This window comes from Neomonachus schauinslandi, chromosome 1 (assembly GCF_002201575.2).
Source record: "Neomonachus schauinslandi chromosome 1, ASM220157v2, whole genome shotgun sequence".
Lineage (NCBI taxonomy): Eukaryota > Metazoa > Chordata > Mammalia > Carnivora > Phocidae > Neomonachus > Neomonachus schauinslandi.
The window spans coordinates 68,309,948-68,326,172 of NC_058403.1; the positions used below are offsets into that span (position 1 = coordinate 68,309,948).

The following is a 16,225-nucleotide window of genomic DNA, read 5'->3' on the forward strand; positions in this document are numbered from 1 at the left end:
GTCCATCAATGGAAACAACAGCTTCCTTAGCATGAACCTCTCCCATCCAAAGTCTGAACCCTCAGGGTTCATCCCCATAGCAACTAGCAGGGTTGTGACTTCTGTCACAGGGCTATTAAGTCCCCACGGGGCAAGGTTTCATGTTTTGCTATCTCAAAGAGGTCCACGTGGGATGAGAAGTCACCTATGTCTGTTTACTTTTCAGGTCAGATAGCCCTGTTTGTGTTTGCCACTTGATGTCAAATGAACCGGGCAGCTCACGGGTTATTCGATGTGGGACAGAAGGAGCCAGGGTTCAAGGTGGTCTACCATCTTTCCCAATGATGCAGTCCAGGGCTGGATGGAGCCAGCTGTGGAAGACCTATACTGAATGAACATTCTCCTAAACCTCTGAGAAGTGCTTGCTGACGACGACACTGAGTTGTTCTCTTTATACCAGTTTCCAATCTCCCAACCACAGGAGGTAAAGCATGGCATATAAGAGATGAAAATGCAAGGGCCACAGGCTAAATATCACTAAATTCTTTCTGTTATCTTTCAATTTCCAATCTTATAACTTAGAAGCAAATTTGGTCACAGGAAGGGTTATTGCTACAACCCCATAAAAGTAAGGTGCTTGGTGGAAATAGCCTTCATGATCTTGATGTCAAAACTAACAAATACCATGCAAATAGATTGTAAGTAAATTGAATATTAAATTATGTAAATAAGAGGCTCAGGCCACCATTCTCTTTAACCCTTAAGCAGCTGAAGTATCTTAATTTTGCTACAAAACACAATCCCTGTACTTCTCAGAGGGAATCAGAGCCTGAGTTGCCCTGGGCACAGCGATACGCACCGAGTAATATACATCCGTCATCTGGAGGAGGTTTTTGGTACTTCCGTTCTCATGCATTTCAATAGCTTCTCGGCCCCATTCTTGTGAGCGAGGGTTTTTGGGGTACTCGGCATATGGGGACATCTGGAAATCTCCACTTTTGAAGATGAGTTTGCTTATGTCATTTTTACTCTTTCTGTGGAATGGAAAATAGTTCACAACTTAAATGAACAAGTTGTAAAGAAATGATATGTATGAAAGCACGTTTTATTATTTTAGAAGGTAAATTAGATGGAAAGCTACCGTTACATTCTTTTGTAAATGCCCACTGAAAAATGGCATTATTGTTATATTTTGCCTGAAACAAGTAAAAATGCAATTAGATGCAAAAAAAAAATGCAAAAAAAATCTTCCAACTGGAAGGTACAGGTTACCACGGACAGAGAGGACCAACACAGCTATCTATAGTGAAGCAGTGTTTTGCAGGGGACAGAGGTCGCTGCATCTTGGGGGCAGCCAGGGAAATCAGAGTCATAAATTCCCAGAATGCTGGAGCCAAAGGCCTTTAGGATTCTATAATCCAATGGTTCTAAACCTGCTTGAGCATCAGAATGTACACGGAAGCTTGTAGGTCCCACCAAGATTTACTAAGAGAGGAGCTCTGGGGATGGGATGGCTCTGGCTTTGCAAAAAGATGAGACTTGTTCCCCAGGTCACACTTTGCTACTAGCAAAGCTAGGACGAGAGTGCAGGCCTCCTACCTCGCCAGCCAGGGCCCTTTAACCACATGAAGCTACTCCACTGACTATAAAACCAGGTTGTCTCCTTTGCAAAAATGCCCACCTGTTTATTTTACCCATACATATTCTCATTTCCACAGGTCAGGGAAAGCCCAGGACAAGCCCCTACTTGTCAGGGTTCCCTGGCTGGAAATGGTGGAAATATGTGTGATTTACCTATGGAATGGGCCTAGGATCAGACATTTTTAGTTATATTTGCCCTGGGTAAGTTAATCTGAAGTTTCTTCCTTCTTACCTCACTTTCCTATAAATAAACCTTCTGGGAAGGCACAAAATGACTCATGGTCATAAAACCAAATGTCCAGCATGTGGCCTAGGCGTTGTCCCTTCTTGTAAGTTCAAGAACAGACCTGCCACTGTGTTGCTCCCTGGAGGGTGGGGCATCCGTTTTCAAACAATGACTTAACTAATTCATGACCACCTTCCCTTTTGCCAAAGCCCATAGTCACTAGCTCCTTCTCCAGGCGGTCACACTACCTGGTTCTCGGACACTTAGCAAGTATGAGGCTTACATCCCCTTGAGGTTTAATCCCTCTAGCTTCTAGTCTCCTACCCAGGATTTTATTTCCACTCATGGTTTGATGATCTGGTGGCAACTCTGCAAATGACAGGTAAATGCAGTACCACAAGGCCTGTATTCCCGGATGGGCAGTTGGGGCAAACTGCTCTCTGCAGCCTTACTGGAGGTGAAAGGTATCTTCCCATTGATACCTTCGTATCAATGGTCGAAAAGATAACTTGCTCTTTCGGTAGGTTTCCTCCATCTGTTACGTCAGAAAAATTCCTGCCGTTTATAATCATCTAAATCAAAGGTCATAGTTTTCCCTTATCTGACTAGATAATTACCGAGAAAGGGGACCAACTTCTTTATTCTTCCTTTTCCCAATGCACTGGCTTCCAAGAAGCCCAAAGCCAAGCATGCTGCTGAGCATCTGCTCACCCCATGTGCCTGCTACAGCTTGCTTACTGCCAAAATAGCTCAGCTAACCCCTTCACCTTTGTTTGCTTCTAAATTTGCTCATTTGAAGTATGTAAGCCGATGGTTTTAGTATATTCAGAATTGTGCAGCCATCATCACAATCAATTTTTACAACAGTTTCATCACCCAAACAGAAACCCCTTACCCCTTACTCCCCAATTCCCACCCCCCACCTGCCAGCCCTAGGCAATCACTAATCTACCTTCTGGCCCTATTAGATTTGCCTATTTTGGACATTTCATATAAACGGAATCATACAATAGGTGATCTTTTGTACATGTTTCTGTGTGAACACACATACTCACTTCTCGTGGTATGTACGTCAGAGTGGAGGTGCTGGGTCATATGGCGACGCTGTGTTTAACTTCCTGAGGAACTGACTGACTTTTTCAGAGGGGCTGCACCATTTTATGTTTCCGCCAGCAGAGTAGGAGCATTCTAATTCTTCCACAGCCTCACCAATGCTTGCTGTTTCCTTGTTTTTTATTTTTATTTATTTTTATTTTTTATTTAAATTCAATTAATCAACATATAATATATTACTGGTTTCAGAGCTGGAGGTCAGTGAGTGAGTCATCAGTCATATATGTAACACCCAGTGCTCATTACATCACATGCCCTCCTTAACGTCCATCACCCAGTTACCCCATCCCCCCACTCCCCTCTTGTTTTTTAAATAGGCATCTTAGTGGGTTTCCCAATTTTGCTTGTATTTCCCTGATGGCTAATGATGCGGAGCATCCTTTCATGTGTCTCCTGGCCATTTGTTCATCTCCTTTGGTGAAATGCCTATTCAAGTTCTTTGCCCATTTTTAAATGCAGTTGCCTTTTTATTATTGAGTTGTAAGAATTCTTTATATATTCTAGACACAAGTTCCTTAGTAGAAATATGATTTTCAAATACTTCCTCCTGTTCCCTAGGTTGTATTTTCACTTTCTTGATAGGGTTCTTTGAAGCACAGGAGTTTTTAATTTTGATGACGTCCAATCTATCACTTTTTTGTTGCTTGTGCTTGGGGATATTCTTTTTTAGTAAAGGAAATAAGAGTCCCGTTTGTTGTCTTTTCTCAATGGCACTATCTATCAAGAATTTCCTTTTCTCCTTTTTTTTAATGGTTCAGTCACACAGGATGATTTAATACTGTAAAGCAGCCCAAACATTCTTTAAAATAAACACTGACCCTTGCTTAGCAGAGGCAAAGAGAATTAGAATGTGAACCCCCCAGTCACTCACTCACCGGCAGCAGGTAACAATCAGCGCGATGCCTAGAATAAGAAGCAGCCCACCTCCTGCTGCTGCGATCACCACAGTGATCAGCTGATAAGCTAAACAGGGTCAAAAAGGAGAAAAGTGGACAGGTGAGAGGTAATAATGAAGAAAAAAATGAATACAAAAGAATAGTTCCCCTCCTCACCCCACAGCTATGACCGAGCGCCTCAGCTGGTGACAGGCTAGCTCTTGCATTTGCTCTGTTGGAGGGTGGCAGGATATACCACCCAAAATATTCCTCTTTGGCACGCTTATTATTTTGAACCGATTATTTTCAGGAAACTACCACCCGGGAGAAGCTCTGAAAACAGTGGGAGTAACCCTTTTGTAAGGGAGATTTACATTAGAAAAGGGGCCCCTACCAGGAAGGCAGCTCTGACCAGAGATCACCTTTTCACCAGAGAGCCTGAGGTTTGGGCAGGGCAGCCTTTGTTTACCAAACAGTTCCGCCTCTCACTTGCCTGGTGGCTTCCCACCCCCGCCCTCGGCAGCCGCGGACACGGAGCCCTTTCCTTAACTCAGAAGGGTGCAGAAGCCTCAAATATCCGGCTGCCTTCGCGTCTCATCTTTGTGGGGCTCCTGTGTGTGCTATGTAATTAAAATTGTTTTCTTTTTCTCCTGTTAATCTGTCTTTTATTGACGGGGGGAGGTAGAGTTCTAGAAGCGTAGAGGGGAAATTGTTTTTCCTCCCCTGCCTGCTCTGTTTGGAGAAGACTTCTCCTTTCTCAGCCACTCCTAGAACAGTGGGTGGAATGCAAATTCTACCTGTAGACCAGCCCCGAGATCATGTTCACCAATGCATGGTAAAAAGAGAAAACTAAAGGACATGCATGAAGTTTTCAAAAACTAAATCTGTTTGGTTTTAATAACAGTTCTATCTTCTAAGATTCTATCCTTCCTACTTTTTTTCCCCTCACTTAAGATGGGTACATTTTATTGTGTGTACATTATGCCTCCAGTAAAGTGTGTTTTTTTGTTGTTTTTTTTTTTTTAAGTAATGGAGAAAACAAGAATCATTTCTTGGCTACTTACCACCCTTTGGTGTTGTTTCTACATTTTTTGAATTGATGGTGATATAGTAGATATAAAATATTAGCAGTCATATTAGTAAGCACACACATAAGTAATGAACAATGGTTTTATACCTGTGTATTTCTGGCAAACTGATATTTTCAATAAAGTCTACTAAGTATTTAGATTGATTTTTTTGTTGTTGTGGAAATATAATTAAAATTTGTTCTCAGGTTGTAAGGCGCAGGGTTTCAAAAAAGGGCCAATAATCAGATTTTCTACAGTAAATTGCAACTGGAACCATGCTCTCTAGGTATTCAGGTAAAGTCAGAGCTGACAGCAAGCAGACTGTGTAATAAAAGCAAATAGAAGCTGTTCAACTGTTTACCTATCATTTATTTAAATAAATAGCACAGAAACCTGATTATCTTGAAAAACCATCGGTATGAAGACATACAGGAAACAAAGCCAAACCGCGGAATAAGGTAATTCTCTCCTTCACCTCCTGACACATGTATTCAAGCTTCACTTTTAACAAAATCCCTTGAATCTGTTGACGTTTCTTTATCCCCACCAACACCACCCTAAAACACCATCAATTCCTGACCCGGCAACTGCAACCACCTCCCAACTCACCTTTCTGTGCCCAGTCCTGCCCAGTACTTTAAAAAAATGAGTCTGATCATGCCATTTCTCTGCTTTGAAATCCTACACCGACTTCCCTTGTTCCTAACGAAAGACGGACGTCTACTCCTGCTTTTATCCCTCCACACCAAGTTCAAATTTTCCCACTTTCAGCAAAACAAGCAGGCGCTTATTTTAGAAGTGACCCTTGCAAGTGGCCACAGTTGTGGCAGAGTCCTCTTTGGAACAAGCAGTTTTGTTCTGTTTTTTAAGATTTTTTCTTTTGATTTGAGAGAGAGAGAGAGAGACAGTTCGTGCAAGCGGGGGGTGGGCAGGCAGAGAGAGAGAGAGAAGGAAGGAAGCAGACTCCTCCCTGCGTGGGGAGCCAGATGGGGGGCTGGATCCCAGGACCCTGAGATCAGGACCTGAGCTGAAATCCAGAGTTGGATGCTTAACCAACTGAGCCACCCCAGGCACCCCTGGAACACTCAGTTTTGTCTAAAGAAAGGCACAGACGGAGTAGGCCAGTGCCTCTCAAACTATGTGTGGCCAAGAACCAGTCCTGAAAGCCAAAAGACCTCATGCACATGAGCATAAATGTCCAGGAGGGGATCCTACCGAAATCATGGCTAACTTCTACTCTCTTCTTTGTGCTTTCCTATACTTCCCAATTGTTATTCATATGACCACACACACACACACACAACGTATACATATAATTTATTATATATATATGTATACTTTTTCTTTTTTTAAGATTTTATTTATTTATTTGACAGAGAGAGAGATAGCGAGAGCAGGAACACAAGCAGGGGGAGTGGGAGAGGGAGAGGCAGGCTTCCCGCCGAGCAGGGAGCCCGATGTGGGACTCGATCCCAGGACCCTGGGATCATGACCTGAGCCGAAGGCAGACGCTTAACGCCCTTATACGTATGCTTTTTTAGAGCATGTTTGGTGCTCTTTGGCAGTTAGCTCTTATTACTGGGAACTTGTAATCAGCTTATGGACAAGATAACCCAGATTTTTTTTTCTCATATCTGCTATCAAGTCACTTCATGAACTACAACTGATCCTTTGAACCTAAGACTGACTTTGAATTTACGATGAGACCATATAATGATCACAAGTGCATGGGATTTAGGGACGCCTGGGTGGCTCAGTTGGTTAAGCATCTGCCTTCAGCTCAGGTCATGGTCCTGGGGTCCTGGGACGGAGCCGTGCATGGGGCTCCTGCTCAGTGGGGAACCTGCTTATCCCTCTCTCTCTGCTTTTTCCCCTGCTTGTGCTCTATCTCTGTGTCAAATAAATAAATAAAATCTTTAAACAAACAAACAAACAAGTGCATGGGATTTCAATCAACATCAACTATAACATTTATAGTTTTGTGGAGCTCTGAATGTTTATTTATTAGGGTGAGACAGAAGGCAGGGAATGTCATCTTAGGCTTGTCTGTCCTATCCTGTCTAGTTTGAAGAGATTCTCCAGAATGATGAACTTGGAATTCTTAGTCTTCCTCTCTAACATTTGTTGACATTTCATGGTCTTTATCTTCTCTTGATTCTTTTTGTGGTTTGGTCTGGTCATAGTTTGCTACTGTTGACATTGCTGCTGGGAGCCCGCTGGGGGCCTTGGTCTTTCCTGCAGGCGACATCTGTCCTTGCTTCTATGCTCATTTGGGCTGGAAACTACTACTGGACTGTCTACGTAGCCAGCCCCTCCCTGGGAACGTTCACCCCGTCGTGTGCAGTTTGTGGCCAAGGCGGTTACAGGGGGTCATGCTTGAATGTGTAGCATCAACCTTGGCTACGGCTAACTGGTCTGGAAGTAAACACGTGATCCAAACTGGATCAGTCAGTTCCTTCCCGGGAACTGGGATTTGGTAAAGAGAAAGAGAGGGTGAGAGAGAGAGAGAGCGCGAGCACAAGGGCCTTCTCTTTCAAAATGGCTGAATCAGTGATATGCACTTGAAGCTCTCGGGGGAGTCTATTTTCAGTCACGTTGTCTGGGAGGGAGGGAAAGCCTGTACATAGACACACACAGCAAAGAGCGAAGATGAGAGATGAAGTTGGAGTCATGTTAATGTGTACCCTGAAAAGTAGGCCCCCAACCTCCAGCGGCTGTGGTTCCCCACAACTCCCTGATGCTTATTCCTCCTGACGCTGGAATTCCATGACACACCCCAGGATCCTTCCCATAAATGGTCTTTTGTTGCTTAAGCTAGCGAGGCTTATTTACTCCAGAAGAACCTTAGCCAACTGTGATACTGTGATTTATAATGAGAAATATATATGTGGTCTTGTTCCCCTTCCTGGCAAAGAGCTCTTAAAACCCTCGGAATTTCCTAAGTGAAGAGAACAGAAAGGTATGTCTTTTGTTACATTAATGATGTGACCTTTGGAAAACACTTGAGGCGTGGGGTGGAAGGGGAGGGGGCAGGCTGCCTAGAGAACAACCCTGTGATTAGAGGGTTGGAATTTTCAGTTCCTACCTCCCGACCTCTGGAGAGGGGAGAGGGGCTGAAGGTTGAGTTCACCAACGGCCAGTGACCTAGTCAATTGTGCCTATATAATGAAGCCTCCATAAAAACCCAAAAGGACAGAGTTGGAAGAGCTTCTGGGTGGGTGAACATGCAGAGAGCTGGAGAGAGTGGCTCGCTGGGAGAAGCTCCGCACCCTTTCCCCAGGCCTTGCCCTTATGCACCTCTTCCATCTGGCTGTTCATCATGAGTTACATCCTTTTATAATAAACCAGTGATCTACTGAGTAAACTATTTACTTTCAGTTCTGTGAGCCGCTGTAGCAGATTAATCCAACCCAAGCTGGGTATCGTGGAAACCACTGATCTATAGCCGGTTGGTCAGAAGTACAGGTAACAGGCACCTGGGTTTGCAGTTGGCATCTGATGAGGAAGGGGGACGGTCTTATGGGACTGAGCCCTCAACTTGTGGGATCTGACGCTATGTCCAGGTAGATCAGAAATGTCAGAAGTGAGTTAATTGCTTGGTGGCGTGGAAAAAACACACATCAGAAATGGTGTCAGATTGAACCAACCAATACACCTTGTTTTAAAACCCTTGAGCCCATTACAGACCTTTCTAGGTGGCCACATTAGTTTTACCTTATTTTATTATTACTTTTTAAAGTAGGCTCTGTGCCCAGTGTGGAGCCCAACTTGGGGCTCGAACTCACCACCCTAAGCTGAGATCAAGAGTTGGATGCTTAACTTACTAAGCCAGGCACCCCTCATTAGTTTTATTTTAAAATTCATTCAGTTCTCCCCATATCCCCCCTCACTGAGCTCATCAGTAATGCACAGTTAAAATTTTGCCTTTTAAATCTTTCCATTCCTTTTGCATCAGCTTTCCTTTAGAATTTCTGTTCACAGCATATTTTCCTCCTCTGTGCCTTTTGAAATGTGTCTTTCTCACATCTATAGGCCATATGTGGCCATGCCCAAGAGCAGACACAGAGCAGGATTCCCCTCTCCCAAGGCCTGCTTCCTTTCCATTCTGACATTGAGGTCCAGTGAAGACTGCGTGAGATGCTGGCTTCAAGGTGAATGAGATTTCCAGCTGACTTCTGGACAATTATCTTTTTTTTCCCTCCTAAGCAGTTTAATGCTGTCATCCTGGATGTCTGTGATGAGTGACTGACTCCTGCCAACACACAGCATTTCCACTGGTGTGAATCTTTTTGAAGCCTAGTGTAACAATAGACTGAACACACTTCAAAGATACTTTATACACCTGCCACCAGACGGTGGGATGGGCGGGAAGACAATGTAGATCTTTAAGTTGAACATCCTAGTTTCATTGGAAGCCGAGGAAGAAGACTGTACATGGGGAAAACAGGCTCTAAATCCTTTCAGGCCATGCTAGGAGGCTGGTGGGGAAGAAGTCTCTGCTGAGGAGAGCACGGGACCTTTGAATGGAAAGAATGCCCTACCAAAAGGCATGTTGTGAACATAAAAGAGGGATGGGTAAAAATGTCTGCAGCCAAAGATAATCTAGGAAAATTATGTGAGTTCTGTAATCACAAAGTGAAAAGAACCACAAAACAGAAAAATGGCTTGGAGGATGGGAATATTTAAAAAAAGACATTAAGGGACGCCTGGGTGGCTCAGTCAGTTAAGCGTCTGCCTTCGGCTCAGGTCATGATCTCAGGGTCCTGGGACCCAGCCCCGCATGGGGCTCCTTGCTCCGCAGGGAGTCTGCTTCTCCCTCTGCCTTTCCTTGTGCGCTCTCTCTGTCTCAAATAAATAAATAAAATCTTAAAAAAAAAAAAAGACGTTAAAAAGGTAGCAAGAGGGGAATGGTATATCTGCAGAGTAGAATTCCATAGTTATTGAAAGTGACCTTATAAAATTACGTAAATGAAAATATTGCACAGTTTACTAGGCTTAAAAGCAGGTTACAAAACACTATGTTCTGTTAGGAGATACACACATATATACTTCTAGAAAGATATATAATACCAGTGCTTCTTAGACTTTAATATGCATACAAATCTGCATATTGATCAAATCGAGGGGTCTGGTTAAAGCTCAGATTCTGATTCTGTTGGTCTGGAGTCGGGGTGAAGCCGGCGCTGCTGGTGTGTGGGCCAGGGGAGAGGCCAGGGTATGAACAGTGGTGTTTAATGGGTGACTGCATTTTCCTTCTTCCCTCAACTTCTATTTCTAATTAACTTGAGTTTAAAAATGAAAATTAAGGGGCATGTGTTATTTTTATGATGAGACAACCACATTAATTTATTTTAAAGAGAGAAAAGAGGGGAAGCAGACTGAGACGCGGCAGGAGACTCGAGGGGAGCCAGTGTAAACCCAGGCAGAGGAGGGAATGTGCGCCCGAGAGAAGAGAGAAGGCGGGGCACGGGGAGCCTGGGGCACCTCTGCTGATGGTCTGTTAAGAGAATCCTGAGGCCAGGACAAGTGGTAGAAGGCAGACTTGCTTGGATCTGCCGTATAAACAGACATAGGTGACATGGAAAGAAAATAAAAAGGAGTGCGGGGACAGGTGCAGACATGAGCTGGAGGATGGGTGTCAGGGCGCAGGTGGCCGGCCCTGCCAGGAGCCCACGGGAGTCCAGCTGGCCCGTGCTACCTCCGAGACTAAAGGGCTTGGGAGAAGCCTTGTCCTGACCCCTCCAGCTTGCCGGAACAAGGAGTGGAATCTGCACACAACTAGAAAGCTAACAGAAACTTGTAGAAAGGCAGGCCATAGGTTATGCCTAAACCCAGAATACAGTGAGCTGCATCACTCCCAGGAATGTAGGGATGAGGGACTCTGAAGACCGTGACTAAACAAAGCTGGGCTCTCCTTCTCACTGGGCTTGGGGAGGGCCTGTGCCCCAAGTCATCTGCACAGAGAAGAAGAATTTCTTGCTTGCAAAGGATCCAGCCTAAGCTGTAGCCCCAAGAAGGCACTCACTCTCTTTGGTGGCGACAACAGAAGTGACAACGGTGAGTGGTCAGGGCCCTATTATTGGACACAAAACAATGGGTGATGAGCCACAGATTCCACAAGGTGCCATCACCACAGAGGGGGTGAAATTCAGGTGTTTCCCATTCCCTGACCAACACTGAGGACTGATCAGAGAGCTCAGCCAGGGGCTAGGGTGGCAGGTGCTATTTATTATCAGTTTTTGGCAACACTAAAACAGATGATCAGAATCACACAGTGACATCCACACACCATCCAGGAGTTAACCTAAGTCACCAACACAAGGTGGCTGGGAGAGAGCCGTCCAAACAGAAGCTTGCCCTCTGCTGGACATACTGATGACAACTTGGATGAAAGGGGAAGGCAAAGAAGTCTCAGATCAGAGAGAAATCCTGGCTACCGCCAAGACCCCACAAACATAATGGGGGGACACAGGAACTTACAGAAGGGTCAATGGATGTAGGGGTATATCATCTCCAGACGTCGATGGCATTTAATGAACTCTGAAAAAAAATCACTAAATGCCACTTAGACAATGCCCTGCAGCTCTCTCCCCTTTCCCTCAACCCTTTGTGTGGCTTTCCCCTAGATCCGTTCTCCCTCCTTGGATCACTCTTCCATTCACTGAGAAATCGAAGCCTTTTCTGGCAAAGCCTATATAGAGAGTTGTTTGACCAAAGGAGGTTTGAAATACCAGTTCACGAGAGGCCTGTCAGGACCAGGAGGCACCAGGAGGACTTGGCAGATGGCTGGGTCAACCCCAGAGGCGGCCACATCTCCACACTCCTCACCTGTTTCCCTCACTCTCTCTCTGCCATCAGAAGGGGTGTTCTAGGGGTGCCTGGGTGGCTCAGTCGTTAAGCGTCTGCCTTCGGCTCAGGTCATGATCCCAGGGTCCTGGGATCAAGCCCCGCATCGGGCTCCCTGCTCAGCGGGAAGCCTGCTTCTCCCTCTCCCACTCCCCCTGCTTGTGTTCCCTCTCTCGCTGTGTCTCTCTCTGTCAAATAAATAAATAAAATCTTAAAAAAAAAAAAAAAAGAAGGGGTGTTCTATTCTATTTCTTGCACATGTGATACAACTCTACTGTACCTTGAACCTTCCTCCGTCCCTCCCTCAAATTATTCTTTTTTTTCCCAAAGATTTTATTTATTTATTTGAGAGAGAGCGTGAGAACAAGCACAAGCAGGGGGAGCAGGAGAGGGAGAGGCAGGACCGATGTGGGACTCGATCCCAGGACCCTGCTTCCTGAACAGAAGCATTTAAAGATCCTGAACCCAGTTGAGAAAGCTTGTCTAGTGATTTTTAGAAAAGGACATACAGTGTTATCCATACTGTTTTACATAAGCCAACTCAAAAAAAAAAAAAAAATCCTGAAGCCTCCAGTTATGGGATGAATAAGTCACAGGAATAAAAGGTCCAACATAGGGAATAGGGAATGGTATTGTAACAGTGCTGTAGGGTGACAGATGGGAGCTTTACACAGGTGGTGAGCATAGCAAAATGTACAGACTTGTCCAATCATTATGTCATACACCTGAGACATTGTGTGTCGACTGTACTTCAATTAAAAAAAAAACAAACAACTAAAGCCTACTTTTTTTTTTTTCTGAAGATCTAATTGGCTTTATTAAGTGTTTCATTAGTCAGGCAGAGTTCCATCTAGCAAGTAGAGAGGAGCTCCTGAAGCCTACCTTTCCAAGCACTGATATTAAAAAATAATTTTGACTACTTTTTAATTTTTAAAAAGCCTAATGTATGGTAACTTCCTCTTCTTATTAAACCGAGTACACCTGTGATACTGTGATATAATAAGAAGTATCTATTTGGGGGGGCGCCTGGGTGGCTCAGGTGGTTAAGCGACTGCCTTAGGCTCAGGTCATGATCCTGGAGTCCCTGGATCGAGTCCCGCATCGGGCTCCCTGCTCGGCAGGGAGTCTGCTTCTCCCTCTGACCCTCCCTCCTCTCATGTGCTCTCTCTCTCATTCTCTCTCTCTCAAATAAATAAATAAAATCTTAAAAAAAAAAAAAAAAAGAAGTATCTATTTGGTCTTCACTCCTCCTTCTTAGCATGAGCTCCTAAAATCCTTGGAATTTCTGAGTGAAAGGGGTGAGAGTTACATCTTTTGTTATTCATAAGGAGCCTCTTTCATCCACACCTCAGTTTATGCTAATGAAGCATCCTCTCCGAGGATGGGGCTGGTTGCCAGGGGAACCAACCAGAGGGTTGGAACTTTCAGCCCCACCTCCAACCTCCAATGGCCAATGACCATTGATTTCATCAATTGATCCTGTACAATGGAACCCCCCTAAAAATCCTAAACAGTGAAGTTCAGAGAAATTCTGGGCTGGTGAAGACACAAAGGTGCGGGGAAGGTGATGCACCTGGGAAAGCATGGAAGTTCTGAGCAGATGCCCCTATCCCTGCCCATGCATCTCTTCCATTTGGCTGTTTCTGAGTTGTTCCTTTATAATCAACTGGTAACATTAAGTTTCTTGCACATGGGAGTCAACTCTACTGTAGCTTCAAGTTCTGTAAGTTGCTCTAGCAAATTACTGAACGTGAGGAGGGGATCATGGGAACCTCAGATTTATAGCTGGCTGGTCAGAAGTACCAGAGGCCTAGACTTGGGACTGTCTGAAGTAGGGGCAGTCCTGGGACACGGAGACCTTAATGTCTGGTGTCTGGCACTCTGGAAAATGTCAGAATCGCCTGCTGTGAGGGAAACCTCCCCACCCCCACATTTAGCGTTAGAAGCTTTGTGAGTAAAAACCAGTTCATGGTAGCATGGAACACCATTTGGTGTGTGATGACTCAGGTCCATCATGATGAATGATGCGTAAGTGCTTTTACGACACCAAGGTGTCCCCGGGGATTCCTAAATAAGATAGGGCTGTCTACCACGCTGGGGCCTCAGCCTATTATTTAAAAAAACACATTACTTCTGTGAGCTCCTCCCTCTGTTCTATAGGACTCCGAATGTATTTGTTTTTAGAAGTGCTTCCCCAGTCTTTCCCTTAGGCTGTCCACTTGCTAGTTTGCAGTAAGGATAAAGCCGATACCCCAAATGACCAGTAATCCTAGATGGATATGTAATTCCAAGTCTCTAGACTCTGGCCTCAAAGTGGCTCCGTGCTGGGCACACCGACATAGTTTTACGTCAGCTAAGTACGGAATTTTTTTACTTTCTTATTTCATTTTATTTACTTTTTATTTATGCTCAAAGAAAGTGCAATAATGACACTTACTAACAAGAAAGTTTTATGAGCAAAGAAAATACCAGTGAAGACATATACTGTTAGGGATACCACTGGGGAACAGGAACTGGGCACTTTGACGCTTGTTAAATAAGGTCACGTCTAAGGCACACTCATCTATAGAATGAGGGTCAAAGCTTTCCTAAAATAAAGTACTGAATGTTGTTATTCCTATTATATCCTACATCCCAGAATTTCTTTCATTAATTTCTCAGCTCTGGATATCCGAAAATGTCAGTGAAAGTGATCTGAAACGAGTCACAACTCTTTTTCTCAAGGCACTGAATCCACCCTCCATCCTGCAGCCTGACCTGATTTTCTCCATCAGCTGCTGCCCTGCTCTGGGACTCCTGCTGCTTCCACAATGGGTACTGATTAGAGTCTAAAGTCTTGGGCTGGCTGGCAAACACCCCAACAGCTCGGTCCACATGTTCTCTGCCAAACTAACCCTCCACTTGGCCTTCCTCTCCTTCTGTCCTCAGCCCCACCACACGCACCGTCCCCGGAACACCACCAGCCCGGGCTGCCCTGAGACCTTGAAGTTGTTTCCTCTGCCCGGATTCCTTCTTCTCCACACCTGCCACTGGAAGTCTTCCAAAACCTCCAATTCCATCCCCTCCAAGGGCTCAGGAGGCTCTTCTATTCTCCTAGACCTGCTCCTTCCCTCCCTGCCTCCCACCTCCCCCTCCCACCTAATTTCTTGTATTAACACTCCACAGTCAGGGCTGTTCAGGAATCACTTCCTCTGTCAGACCTGGAGGCCCTTGAGGGCGCTCTGCCTTCCCCATACCTCCCAGCACAGCAGCTGAGATGTGATGGAACGGGGAAGAGACACAAGCCTTGTGCATGGAAACCATGCCAGCCCTCCCCCCTCACCCCGCGCCACGAATCTCGAGATCTTTGCATACTCACGGTTTCCACAGTTGAGACCACCAAGCCCAAATGGGCAACTGCAAGTCAACAGAGAAAAAGAATGAGAATTAGTTTCAACAATCAAAAGAAATAACTGAGGCAATCTATCCAAGTAACTTCTAGGTAAAGTTTGTAACAAATTCATCAGAATAAAGAGCATGGAGCCTACCTCATACAGGTTTCATTTTCGAGTCTATATCCATCTTCACATGCTGAAAGAGAAAAAGGAATATCCATGAATATGTCCCTTGACCTCCCTTGGCCCAAACTGACAGTTATTAGACACCAGCCATCTTTAAGTCCACAAGAATATTCTAGAGCCAGAAGCCTACAAACAGCTTTAGAATTATCCATAACTTGCGAACTCAACTGTTAATTTTTTAAAAAGATTTTATTTATTTATTTGAAAAAGAGAGAGAGCGCATGAGCAGGGAGAGAGGGGGAGGGAGAAGCAGACTTCTGCTGAGCAGGGAGCCCTATGTGGAGCTCGATCCCAGGACCCTGGGATCATGACCTGACCCGAAGGTAGACGCTCAACCAACTGAGCCACCCAGGCGCCCCTTTTAAGTTTTTTTTTTTTTTTTAAAGATTTTATTTATATCACAAAATTTTCTTAACCTTTTAGTGGCTCTCAGTTTCCCATCTATATTTAAAAAAAAGGATCATGATAGCAATAGTAATATCTACCTTATCATTTCTTGGAGGCAATTATGTAAAATAAGACATGTAAATGGCTTAGCACAGTGCCTGGCACATAGTTAGCACCAAATAAATCATTATAGTTATAATTATTATCCAACACATGCAATTCTCTTTGGAAGTTCTCTGTGGCCCCTGTATAACATCCTTCCATATACACAAAGACAAATGCTTTACCTTCTTTAACGTAGGTCAAACCTTTAACCTGCTGTTGGCCCCAACGGCCCCTTCCAAGAGGAAGTAGAGCTGTGATATCCTCTGGGACATGGTTCTGGTGGATGCCTCAGTTTTCATAGAATGCTCGCCCTATCTGTAGTCTGTGCAGGGGATTCTGGACATATCTAGGTGAGTGCTAATCAGCACAGCACCCAAGAACGGAACTTGGAACCCTCTGGTGGTGCTGCTGATGGACTGGAGG

At 44.7% G+C, this 16,225-nt stretch overlaps 1 protein-coding gene across 1 annotated transcript in view; it reads right to left on the reverse strand.

Moving 5' to 3' along the window:
- The window catches only part of HEG1 (heart development protein with EGF like domains 1), a 101,164-nt gene that overhangs the window by 1,313 nt on the left and 83,626 nt on the right, over window positions 1–16,225 (reverse strand). The window contains exons 15-18 of the mRNA XM_044920464.1: window positions 15,278–15,320; window positions 15,109–15,146; window positions 3,835–3,922; window positions 839–1,013 (exon numbers count right to left, since the gene is read on the reverse strand). Coding sequence (XP_044776399.1) covers window positions 839–1,013; window positions 3,835–3,922; window positions 15,109–15,146; window positions 15,278–15,320 — 344 coding nt within the window. The remainder of the gene's footprint in view (window positions 1–838; window positions 1,014–3,834; window positions 3,923–15,108; window positions 15,147–15,277; window positions 15,321–16,225) is intronic.